This window comes from Gastrolobium bilobum, unplaced genomic scaffold (genome assembly GCF_033153095.1).
Source record: "Gastrolobium bilobum isolate Gb01-03AN ecotype WA unplaced genomic scaffold, APGP_CSIRO_Gbil_v1 utg3603, whole genome shotgun sequence".
Classification (NCBI taxonomy): domain Eukaryota; kingdom Viridiplantae; phylum Streptophyta; class Magnoliopsida; order Fabales; family Fabaceae; genus Gastrolobium; species Gastrolobium bilobum.
Genome location: NW_026898167.1, coordinates 88701 through 101943, shown reverse-complemented (window position 1 = coordinate 101943; position 13243 = coordinate 88701). Strand labels below are relative to the sequence as shown.

At 33.4% G+C, this 13243-nt stretch overlaps 1 protein-coding gene and 1 non-coding gene across 3 annotated transcripts; one reads left to right on the top strand and one right to left on the bottom strand.

Annotated features, from left to right (window-relative positions):
• Positions 1–426: 426 nt before the first annotated feature.
• TRNAW-CCA (transfer RNA tryptophan (anticodon CCA)) lies at positions 427–498 on the bottom strand. The gene has a single exon. It is a non-coding gene; the product is annotated as a tRNA-Trp (tRNA).
• A 5950-nt stretch (positions 499–6448) lies between these two features.
• Positions 6449–12868, top strand: LOC133313481 (uncharacterized). 2 transcript variants are annotated; one of them, XM_061514870.1, is made up of 6 exons: positions 6449–6600; positions 6711–7781; positions 9622–9701; positions 11879–12143; positions 12231–12498; positions 12626–12868. In XM_061514870.1, the coding sequence occupies exons 2-5, from the start codon at positions 6986–6988 to the stop codon at positions 12494–12496; spliced, it is 1407 nt and encodes a 468-aa protein (XP_061370854.1). In that variant the 5' UTR covers positions 6449–6600; positions 6711–6985; the 3' UTR covers positions 12497–12498; positions 12626–12868. The 2 variants fall into 2 exon arrangements, with proteins under 2 accessions (XP_061370854.1, XP_061370852.1); XM_061514868.1 differs by having other exon boundaries at positions 6952–7781; positions 12231–12868.
• The last annotated feature ends 375 nt before the right edge of the window (positions 12869–13243 follow it).

Here is a 13243-nt window from a genome sequence, read left to right as displayed (position 1 = left end):
ATCAGTAGAATGAAGCATGTAAATGTAAACGAGTCAATTGTTAGATTAAATTAACGATTAGAACAGATAAAACTATTCAAAAGTGGAAATAAGGAAAAGAACAAAAAGGACAAGGCACATATCAATAAGCTTTAGCAAACTATGGAAGAAGAGCAGAATAAGAAACCCAAAGTTGAGTAATATATGCAGGTACCAGTTTCCTTAAAAGAAAAAATAAGAGATAATGCAATTGAAAGAGGGAAAACAAATGAGAGCTTTCAGAAAAACTATTCGTATAAACATTTCCAGTTCTTTCATTAATCAAACAAGGAAAACTAAGCACGTCCAACAATTATACAAGGAAGCATGTTAACGGCGTTAGTGTTTAGTTTAGGATTTTCACTTTAAGGAGGCTTGTGTTTCTCCTGTTGGCCAAAAATAAAAAATTGAACCTGACGTGAATCGAACACGCAACCTTCTGATCTGGAGTCAGACGCGCTACCATTGCGCCACAGATCCAGATGTTATCTGATGATTCAACTTTAATTTATGCTTTTATTTTAATGAATTAAGCACACAGTTGTTAAGCTGTGTCGTTCTTATCTCTCCGCATAACTTACGAAGCACCAACACTTTCAAAATCCTGACGTGTCGTGTCCGACACTTCCCGACACTCTCGGACACTCCGACACTTCAACACGCGTTATAGAAATTCAAGAAAAGGATTAAAGGTTGCGTTGAGTTTTTAGTTTCAAATATTAGATTCGTTGGATTATGATTACTATTTTATTGAGTTTAATATAAATATTTGGAATATCTTATGCTTCTTTGCAAAATTTATGAATATTATAAGTTTAGATTCATTTTTTTGTTAAATTATTGAATATTAAATATAATATACACTACATAAATTAAAAATATTATTTAATATCAAAATGTGTCCTAACGTGTCGAAATCTAACATTTTTAGTAATTAACGTGTCGGAGTGTCGTGTCGTATCGTGTCACGTGTCCCGGTATCGGTGCTACATAGCGGATAAGCATTCAAAAGTCATGTGAGATTAAGACATGTATCCAACCATTGTGTTTTAAGATAATTTGAATAAAATTGTAAGTTGAAACCAAAATGTCATCTTTATTCAAAGGGTTTAACTTTTCTTATGTTGTAGGATTGTAGGAGAGAAAAAAAGTAGAGAGAAGTTAAATGTGGGTCCCATATTTTATATTAAAAAAGAAAAGGAAAATTATTTGGCACGGAAAATGAATTTGTGTAGGAAAATGAGATTACCTCATGTGACATGAGAGTATTATTTCCCTTATTTAAAAAATGAAAATTGTAGAGGATTGATATAAACTTCTGAAGTCTAAACAGAATCTCCATATGTGCATATTGATGTCACCCAATGATGCAGCTCTAAGAACATACTTGGTCAAAAGCCCAATAGTATATCTGCATGATCATTGTTTCTCAAGGCATGAGTTGTTGCTATATTGGTAAAAAATCGATAACAATTGGTGTGACGTATAAGGCATGATAGTATAAGCTTATACTATACGTTATGACATTTTCAGTTGTTTGGTGTGACCATCGTATAGTATAAGCTTATACAACATAATCCCTTAATACATCAAAATAATGTATAACTTAATCCGGCCTAAGGGTGAGGGATAAGACCTGATAAGAGATTGATGTATTAGCATCGTTGACCAATGTAATTCTAAAAAATTAATATATTATTTTAATATTAATCTATTAAAATAAAAATTAATTTTTCAATATATTAATTTTTAAAATATTGAATACTTTTATTTTTATAAAAATTAATTTATATTTTGAACACACTGATCAATAAATTTTTTAAAAAATTAATATCATATGACATTTTTTGAAGAATTATATAAATTCTTTATTAAAGTATATTTTTATCGTATATAATATTATACACTGCATTACCAAATACTAGATGATATTATCTTATACAATATATTATTTTATACAATACAGTGCCAAACACTGGATAGTATTAAAATTCAATCAGGTCTTATACAATCAGGCCTTATACTATCAGGCCTTATCCTATACTATGTACCAAACATGTCCTAATTGTAAGTTCGAATATTGGCCGATTTTTTGATTATATATATATATTGGGGGGAGGGGGTTATATATTTTGATATAAACTGACAAAATATAACAAATACGGTATTAAAATATCATATAACATATAATAAATGATAATTTAAATATTTTTAATCTTATATGTTATTATATTTTTAAACTCTCAAAATAAGGTTTTTTTTGTTAAATGATTGAGTTTAAAGATTTTATTCTTAGAAACTAATAGTGAGTTTTTTTTTCCACCTAAGACTTATTATTACTTTTAGTATTACTAATTAAAGTGCGGGAAACTTCAAAGAGTAAGCATAAACCTATTTGATCATTAATTCCAAAATTCTGACTAGAAGATTTTTTTTAAAAAAAGAAAGAAAGAAAGAAAATATTCATCCGTGGCTCATTAGTGTCTTAAGAATAGATGAGTATTTAAAAAATTTAATAATTAAGAAATTTAAACCTATACACTTTACAGATTGCAAGACTATATTTACAGTCGTAAAATCAATTGAACAAATCTGCGTTGATTAAAAAAAAAATTTAATAGTAAATGGGCGTTTGGTTGAGGAAAATTTTTATGAATAATAGGGAAATGATATACATTGGGAAATGGGTGGAAAGTGAATTTGGTAGAAAAATGTTAGAAAAAGTTGTTTGGTTGGAAAATATTTTACCAGGAAAATTAAGTAAATATATAATGTCTTTGGATGTAAGGAAAATATAGATGAGAAAGAAGGTTGGAAGTTACGAAAATAACCCTCTCTTCAAATTATTTTGAATTAGTATCAACTACCCTTTATTCGAATGTCACCAAAAAAGAAAGGAGGGCATCTCTGTCATCGCGCTCACCAAATAGCTAGCTAAGTCAAAATAACACACCATGAAGTGGATTTATTTCGCCGATTTTTTCGTTTCAGATTGGTAGGCAAACGGGAGAACTAGGAAAGTCATTTAGATAGCCAACTTTGAAAGCAGTCCAACCAAACTTGGTTCTCCAACAATCCCACTTGCAATTTTTCCATCTTTCTCCACAAAATCCACCAACCAAACGCCCCGTAACGGTTCCGCCATTTTAGCTGGCAAGGGCAAATACCTCAACAATCTCATAATTTAATCGTAAACCGAAACAAAGAACAAACAAGAAAAATCCAAGTCCATTTATTTATATTTTAACTTACATAATTTAATTCATGAAACCTTATTCATGATAGATAAAGTCAAAGTACATCAATAATAGCATACTTAATCAACAATGTTTTAACTTGCGATTGAAAAAAAATAAGACACCAACTTGTTTCTATGCGACATGACACTACCATTTGGTTAGTACATAAATTTATGTTTAATTAATTAATATTAATATATAGGTTAAATTATAATACAGTTTCTTCTAATTTTATTAAGGGTTCACTTTTTCTACAGTCAATATAGATAACTTATAGGTTATTAGCGAGTAATGAGTTATTTAAAAATATGGAAATCTCTATTTGAAACTTTAATAAAAGGCTTTAATGTTTCTAAAGTGAATGTAAATAAGTTATCTACATTCGTTCTCAAAACGACGTCATTTTAGATCGAAAATCAAGGTATTTTGATAATTATAATTTATTTTAAGGTTATAATAGTCTTTTTTCATTATAATTTTTTAAATTTTTCAACCCAAAACGACGTCGTTTTGAGAACGAATGTAGATAACTTATCTACATTCACTTTAGAAACATTAAAGCCTTTTATTAAAGTTTCAAATAGAGATTTCCATATTTTTAAATAACTCATTACTCGCTAATAACCTTTAAAATTTTAATATCTTTTGTTAAAGTATAAGGACTTTTCTTTTTTATATTTCATTTGTATTTTTAAATGACTTATTTAAAAAAAATTAAACTACAAAGGTCTATTCGAACATTCAGAAGCAGAACTTACAAAACATTTAATCTAATATATTAGAGAAAATATTTTTTATTTATATTTATTTCATCTTAGGTTTTTTTATTCAATTTTTTTCTTTTACATTTGAAGTAGTAAATATTAAATTGACTTAAAGTCTTTAGAATCAATTATAAATACTTTAAAGTTAGACGAGACCTCATAGAAAAATCAAAGTCTTTTAACAAACTCAAATTGTTATTTATTTATCCTAATTGTTTATTATTTTATGAATGTTATCAACATCAACAACACTTTTATTCTAAATTAATTGTGGTTGATGATAGATGAACTTAAATAAAAGATACAAAAAGGTTGAAAAAAATAGTAATATATATATATATATATATATATATATATATATATATATATATGGGACATGTTATTCTGCCTACTCTCATTCTGGCTACCTTTGCCTACCTCTTTGATTACCGTTCGATTACAATACAATCCAACGGTCTATATTTGCCAAATAAAATAAACCATTTTTCTCCTCACTTCCTCCCACACCCTTCCTCTCTCCTCCCTTTTCTCTCTTCCTCGGTGCCATACCTATTTTTTTTTATCGCTGGTGTGTGTCGCCGTGGACCTCTTTAACCCCCCACCCTCTCCAACTCCATACGAAGTGAGAAGATTTTCAACTTCAGAAAAAGAATTTGAAAACAAAAAAACAAAAACCCTTTCTTTTTCTGCATCTCTATTCAAAGCGGCGATGCCACAAGGTGGGTTCTTCATTGTCGGCTTCTGATAGCGAGAAACACAAGGCAACACGATGCAATAATATCCAAGAGGTTTCAGGTTGTTTATGGAACATTAGATTAGATTGTAATCGAACGGTAATCAAAGAAGTAGGCAAAAGTAGGCAAGATGGGAGTAGGCAGAATAACCTATATATATATATATATATATATATATATAAGTAAAAAAGAAAGGGAAAAGAAGAAAAGGGGGAAATGAAGAGGAAAAAGACTAAAAAGTGACCATCTGGAACATAAGAATAACAATGGGTCTAACCCTCTACCATGCTTATAGCTCTTATAAGGTATACCGTCCGCCAATCTATACCCAACTCCATTAAATCTTGTTTTACTACCTTCCCCCGAGTAAGTTTCAGTCTACCTCTACTTTTTTTTTTGTCGAGTTCCTGGTAACAAACTTTTGTTCTCACGGGAGCATCAGGGACCTTTCCATTACGTGCCAAAACCACCTCAATCTATGTTTGTTCTCTCATCTTTTCAGCCACTGGTAGTACTTCTACCTTTCGTCGAATATCTTCATTTCTTATCTTATCTATCCTTGTATAACCACACATCCACATTAACATACTCATATCTGCTACTCCCATTTTATGTTCATGTTGCCTATGTGCTGGCCAACATTCAACTCCATATAGCATTGCAAGTCTTACTGCTGTTCTATAGAATTTTCCTTTTAACCTAAGGGGGATTTTGCAGTCACTCAAAAATCAGATACACTAAGCCATTTCATCCACCTGCTCTGATTCTATGATTTATATCTTTATCAATCTCTCCACCTTTTTGCAAAATGGATCTCAGGTATCTAAAGATATCTTTTTTGGTATCTCTTGACCACTTAGATGCACGAGATCTTGGTCTACATCTTTTACCAAAGAAAACTCACATACTCAGTCTTGTTCCAACTTAATGTGAATCATTTAGATTCCTATATGCTTTTTCACATTTCAAATTTTCTATTAATAACGTCTTTGTTCTCATCAATAAATATAATATCATCTGCAAAAAACATACACCACAGCATGATGATCACCTCCACCGTCTTTATGAATGTTATATTAAATAAAAATAAAAATATGTATAACCTGATCAGTGATCACCTCCACCGAATAGGTTGAATTTTTATTTATTTATTTTTCTTTCAAAAACCGACCCCCACCCTGTTTTCACAACTCGATTTCTGTCCACGTGGCATGATGAGACAACAACATTATTTGAATTTGTCATTTAAAAATAAATAAAAAACACCAACTTGTTTTGGTGGAATATTAGTATGACAACTTCTGCCCTTTGGCCTGTATAAAAAATTAACGTACCAAACGTCGGGAGCTCTGTACACGGGAGTTGTTATATAGGTTAGGTTGAGAATATGTATTTGATTTTTTTTTTTTTAAATTATATTTAAGAAGGATTTAAAGTGTTATTGAATAAAATTGAAATGAAGTAATAAATTGATTAGAATATTTTTAAAAAATAAAAATAAAAATTAACGTTTAATTAATATTAATAAGTATATAATGCAAAATTTTCAGGCACGATTTTTTAATTTAATAAGAATTTTAGTTTGCACTGGGGACCAATAAGAATTGGATATAATTTTAATAGGAAGGGGAAGTTTCGAAGAACCTCAACTTATTCAGAATTGTTGTTATTCTTTGCTCCCTCACTTTTGTATTGTTTTATACGATATTCTGTTTATTAATTAGCCTTCCTTTTGAACCTTTCAATATTGTGTCGCTATTCCATGACGATGCTCGCTTTATCCAAATTCAACGTTTGAGTTTTCTATGCATTCGTTTGATTTTTTCAACTTGGGCATTCAACAAGGTAAATACAGTTTTTCTTTAGTTTTATTTATTTATTTTATTTTGTTTTGTTTTCAGTTGTATTACTTTGTTGGGCTGAGTAGAATTTGAAAGACTGCAACTTTAATTCAGGGTTTGATTCATAATGCGCATGGTGGGGTGTATTATGAGATTTCTGTGAACCTATCTATTGGGGTTTCCTTACTTTCAGTCATTTTAGATCAATTCCATATTGCAAATAATAGCACAGCAATGACATATAGGTTGTTCTAACGGATATGAGATTTGGAATGTCAAGTTTATGAGATAGGAGATTTGAAATTTGAAGTTGGAGTTTCTGGATTACGTTGTTTGATATCATTTTGTTTATTAGTTGGAAGCCTAATTTGGGGTTGGTGGAGAAGGTTATGGAACTAGCTCAGCATAGAGTAATGGAGAATGGGGTAGCTGAGGAGATGGACGGTGAGACTTCTGCACAGGTGCCTCTCAGGGAGCGCAATGTCTACCCTTCCCATCCTGCAGGCTTGGTGAAGAAGAGAGCTTATATATTTGATGGAATGGGGAATTTTTATAATAAGGATTGGGATCTAGCAGAGCTTTATCAAAAAGGAAAAAATGAAGGGGATGTTGAGGAAGGCCGAGGGAATGAGTTTTCTTGGTACCATGTGGAACTCCCAAAAGGAAATCAAAAGTTGTCACAATCTGCTCAGGACCTGATTGGTGTTCTTTGTCCACCTTTGAAACTCCAAGACATTCTCTCGCTTGTTAGCAATGGACCCTTTTGCGCGCATGTAGACGGGGCACTTGTCTTTCGGGTTAATTCACCTGGTCCTCCTTCCAGTGACTTCACATTTAGAATTGCTGCCAGAGTTATGGAAAATTCAGTAATTACTGTGTCCTTGGGGCGTGTTCCCAGGTTAGGTTTCTCACGCATGGGTGAATCTCTACTTTCGGAGATTCCTAGTGTTGAAAGTTCCCCTCATTTTAAAGGTCAGCAGCAGGAAAGAAGTGGGACTGTGATCAAGGAGCATGTTCTTGAATTCTTATTGACTATGAATCACTCTGAGGAAGCTGACAATCCTGTACCTAGATCTGTCTCAAATCTTGTAGTTCACATAATTGACACACATGTAGATCAGCTCCAAGATCTTGTTACGAAGCTTGAGATGGAGTTGGACTCTGTGGAGCTTGACTTGGATAAAGGTAATTTCCATTATACACTCCTTGCGCCCGCCCCCCATCCCTGTCCCATTCTATAACAATGACATTCACTACCAAAATTTTATATGCTTGTATTATTCCTAGTTAAATGGTTTTCAGGATATATTCATTCTGAACTTTTAGTACTCTTCTTATCTTACAAATTCAAGTTGTTCTTGATTGTGGCAATATGCCTTAGTTTCTGTTGATTGACTTAAAAGAGACAAGAATTTAGATGTACTTTATGGCCTTTCTAATGTAGAAGGGTTGATATTATCTAAGAGATGACATTTAAATTTTGTGATATTTAATTTGTTTTTTTCCTCTAATTTCATTCAACAAAATATGTTGATAAAAGTAATTGAATGTAACCCTAAATCTTTATGGATTAGTTTCTAGACCTTGGAATAGACAAACAAAAATTTAAGTTGTCTCTGTTATATTTTTGTATGCATAGGAGCAGAGGAAAGGGACCCAACTAAAAGAGTTATCCGAATGCCTTTTGCTGATTGTTTCCTTTAACATCTATTAACTGAGTCAATTATTTCGTTATCCAACATCTTAATGATGTATTGTCTTATCAAGATGTTATATGGTGCATTGCTAGTCTTTTCATTGTTGGCTCGTTTATTCTTGCATTGATTTCTGCGAGATTATTAATCTGAGTGAACAAATTATTAGCTATTCACTAGAGGGAAAAAATTGAAAATTTAGTGCCTGCCCTACAGAATCTCTTCTCTAAGAAATAAGACGACATGCCATCTCTAGCAAATTGTATTTAAGTTTCTCTTAACATGCTCCTATGTTCAATACGTTTCCAATTGGAGGATATATTTTACCTTTGTGAAAAGGCTAGAAATATGCCTTTCAGTTAAAATATAATTATAAATAAAACTTGTGCATGTATGGTATGCTAGTGTTGCACATAGGTTTTAGAAATTACATAGATCTTCTCTGAAGTTTGAAAAAAATAAACTGGCCTCCTTGTTTGCTAAATTACATAGACCTTTGGTTTTATGAATCTATACATGACATCAGGGCATATTTATGCTATGTTGAAATGTAAAACGAGGGAACATTAGTGTAATTTAAGGATAACTAAAAAAGAAAAAGAAAGAAGAATGAGGGGTTTTATGTCATATTAAAAATTTATTTTTGAATTAAGAAGCGAGGTTCCTCTAATTTGATAGAATCTCATGTGAAGTCCATAAGATTTGCTTCCCTTTTTTCTTACATATCTTAATATTTATGCATAAAATTTAGCTAATGGCAATATGATTATTGATTTTATGAAAACATCTATATATATACATTAGTTTCAAGGTCCACTTAGTATATTTTGATTCTAGCTAAAAGTTTTGACTGAATCTTGTTTCCAAATTTGGCTGTGCACTTGCATCCTCGTCTGTCTCTCTTTTATGGTAGCGTAGTCCTCATGTGTGCGGGAGTGGTGGTAAAACATTTGTGCCTTTAAATGAGTTTACTGCTGATATGAAATGAGGAAGGCCTCGTAAAGGTCATTTAGGACATAATATTTACAGAAAGAAAGTGACTGCTACAGTTCTTCTGGCTAAACTAGGGAAAGAATTCCTGTTGTAGCTGGTTTATGAACTAATAAGAATGTTCACGTTGCATTTTGATGTAGTGTAGGCTAATGCTTAACTTCAAAATCTCTTTTTGATCAGGTGAACTTAAATATTGTCATCTGAGTGACTTTTGTGTATAAACTGAAATTTCTGTTTTGCTTTTGTGCAAGTTGCTTCTATACTAGTTCCTTGATGTGCAATATTTGTAATTTTTTTACACAACTGAATTAAGGAACAAGTATTCTGCTTGACTGTAGGCGGTTATGCTCTGAAGAAACAAATGCTAGATGACAGAAGATTCCCCAAACTGCATATTAATTTGCAGCGTCTCCTGCAGGTGCTACTTTGCTCATTTTATGCATTCATTCTGATTTAATATTATGGACCCTTTGGAGGAGAAACAAAATGTTACGGAACCAGTCATATGGAAGGTCTACTCCTGTAGGAATAATATCTCAATGGCAATAAAAGAGAGGTCATTAGAGTTGTTGCGACCATTGTGAAATAAAAGGAACGAAAGATCAGAGAACTTGCAAGGAAATGCAGGTTTGCAACCTGAATCATAGATGAAGAAAAAAAAAATCTTTATTAGAGCAAAGAAAGGATACATGAGCACTCTCTTGCCATGGAACTAGCCCTTAAATCTGAGAAAGTTTCTCAGCCAAACACTAACAAAACAAATTGCCTGCCTATCTTATAATAGGTTCCTCCTTATATTTAAGATTTATTTTATAACGGCTGCCATAGCTTTCTATTTTATTGTTGGGAAGGGAACGAGGGAGCCCAAAACCCTTTGCAAATGGTACATCCACCAATGGGCCAAATGACAAACCATAATAAGTGGACCGACACCACATCTAAACCCAAAACCTTAAGGTTATAGGTTTATGGGTCTTTCACACTTATATGGTCATCACTTGGTCTATGTCTAGTCTATGTGATACTTCTTTACAACTCATACTTGATTATTTCCAACATCCTCTCTCAAGTGTGAGATCGAATATCATTCTTACCCTAAGGGCAACTTCTGCCGAAGTCTTTTTTTTTTTTTCTCTCTTTCAAATATTAGGGTCACACTAGCTTTCTGCAGAGGCCTTCCAAACACTTGGCCCAGATCGTTGGCTCTGATACCACTGTTAGGAAAATTCGTTCCCTCAAACTCCAATGTCAAGCGGGTCCAGGGGAAGCCCGTGGCGGGGAACCACCACCAATGAGCTAAGGCTACACCAACCGTAGCAAGTGGATCCGACACCATGTCTCAACCCAAAACCTTAAGGCATTGGGTTCATGGGTCCTTTCACTTATATACTCTTCACTTAGCTCATTACCAACCAATGTGAGACTCATCACACTTGAATATCTCAACAATCTCCCCCCTCAAGTGTGAAACCCACCATTGGTATACTCCCCCTCAACCGAGTACCCAAAGCGCAAAGTACTCGACCCGCCTCCTAGCCAATCACTAGGCTAGCTCGAGCCCAATCCGGCTCTGATACCACTGTTGGGAAGGGAATGAGGGAGCCCAAAACCCTTTGCAAAGGGTACATCCACCAATGGGCCAAATGACAAACCATAATAAGTGGGCCGACACCACATCTCAACCCAAAACCTTAAGGCTGTAGGTTTATGGGTCTTTCACACTTATATGGTCATCACTTGGTCTATGTCTAGTCTATGTGATACTTCTTTACAACTCATACTTGATTATTTCCAACATTTATTTCATACCGGCTGCCATAACTCTCGTAACCTCTCTTTTATTTCATAACGCCATAACTCTAATGACCACTCTTTCGTTGTCATTTGAGGTATATTCCTACATAAAGCTGGAGTTTTAATAAATCTCACTAAAGCTTATTATATTACCGAATCTTGAATAATTAAACATTACAGTTTTGCGATCTAGCAAAACGGTTGTGGATCTCATCATTATAGGATTCAATAAGGGTGTCTTTTGGATTCATAAATACAGATTAATCTGGGGGAGAGGGTATAAAAGGATAATTACAGGTTTTATTCTGCATGCAAGGAATTAGTGTGTTTCCATTTTCCTTTTGTTACAGTTCCAGCTTGCTCAAAATTGCTTTAAAAAAAAAAAAAAAAAAGGCTTTTTGGGAACATAATTGTATTTGTGACGTGCTAGACGGAAAACTGAACAAGTAAAGAACAGAACTGTTATTTATCAAAAAAGAGAACAGAACTGTCAGCATGCATATGCAAAATGTGGTAACGAGGAATGTTACCATGACTGGGAGGACATTACTGTTTCCATCTGATTTGTTCTCATATTTGTTCTCTGATTTGATAAAGAAAAGAACTGTTATTTATCAAAAAAAAAAGAAAAAAAAAAAGAACAGAACTGTCAGCATGCATATATGCAAAATGTGGTAACGAGGAATGTTACCATGACTGGAAGGACATTACTGTTTCCATCTGATTTGTTCTCATATTTATCAAATCAAATTGTGTGGACTAAAATTCCTTTTGGTTTTGCATCAACTTAATTTTATTCAGGTGATTGCCCATGGAGAGCAAGTATATCTCAGAGTCAAAGAAAAATGCTCTTCAAAAAAATGGTTTGCCAATGAAGACATTAACTCCCTTGAAGAACTAATTGGAAGGTTAAGGAGGCTGAAGGAGAATGTAGGGTTTATAGTAAATCGTGTCACAGCAATTCAGGCTGGTCTTGACAGCTGGCAGTCCGAGCAAATAAACAGGAAGCTGTACTATCTTTCGTTCCTTTCAATAATATTTCTCCCTTTATCTATCATAACAGGAGGTCAGCAATCTGATTTTTTTATAAACTTTAATTATCAGCATCCACAGGCAATACTGTATGGTTTTGATTTTTGGACTCTGATTGCAGTGTTTGGCATGAATGTTGGAGGAGTTCCATGGACAGGTCAAACTTCCCCAGAACTAAAGAATGGTTTTCGTAATGTCTTGTTACTATGCGTCGTTATGCTACTTCTTGTGCTTCTCTGCTTCATTTTTCCGGCGCTTTATACCCGAATAGCCACAGCTTGGCGAAATAAGAGATCTCTGGGAAGAAACTGGTCATTGAACAGGAAGTCATTGCTCAGGAGACCTTTAAGAATAGATCAGGAGAGAGGGGGCTACCTTCGGATTTAATGGTGAGAGTGTGTCTATATCATTTTTATTGCACTTGCCTATTTCATTCCATGAATGAACATTCAAGTCACACTATCACTTTCTTCTGTTTTCAAGAATGTCTCACTCACTGACAAGCAATTTTATCAGCTGGTTTTCAATGACTCGCACGAAAGAAACATAATAAACTGACAATTGGTCATCAGTAAAATAATCACCTGAAGCCCGAATGGAATCCTGGAGACTGTGATCAAGACAAGCTTATTGCTTATTCTTTAATTGTTTTTACTTTTTCCCTTGGGGATGGGATATGTGGGGTTCATCACTTTCTTTTTTGGCAATTATCAGGACATTTTTTTTTTTTACTTGTACAGGTTACCCTTTTTTGGTTAGTGGCAGACTTTTCTATTTCTTATATTATTAATTATAATTTATTTTTAGCATTGTTTAGATCCCTAATAGAATGGAACTACTGGGAGGTCCGAGTCAAATTGCTTCTCTGGCTAGGCATTAGTACTCTAATTACTATCCCCGAGCTCTTTTCTAAGCTGAATCTTTCACTTTCTTGATAGCAAATTTCTTTTTTTCCTCATAAAAAACGACCGAGAAAGAAGAACCAAACAATTGCTCCTGTATATATTTTATTTTCTCAATTGTAAAATAAAGATATGCGGGGGTTTTTTATTCATTTTTGTTTATGCCTGTGAATCTAAGAATTTGTGGATGTTTTTCTCTCGTGGGTTTGCCTCGCTCGCGTGCATTGATGGC

Bases quoted from the DNA above. Each gene is read 5' to 3' on its own strand.
- LOC133313481 (XM_061514868.1), top strand. From the start codon at position 6,986: ATGGAACTAGCTCAGCATAGAGTAATGGAGAATGGGGTAGCTGAGGAG. The intron at 9,702-11,878 runs GTGCTACTTTGC...AATTTTATTCAG, and splicing joins ATTTGCAGCGTCTCCTGCAG to GTGATTGCCCATGGAGAGCA. The intron at 12,144-12,230 runs GTCAGCAATCTG...CTCTGATTGCAG, and splicing joins TTTATCTATCATAACAGGAG to TGTTTGGCATGAATGTTGGA.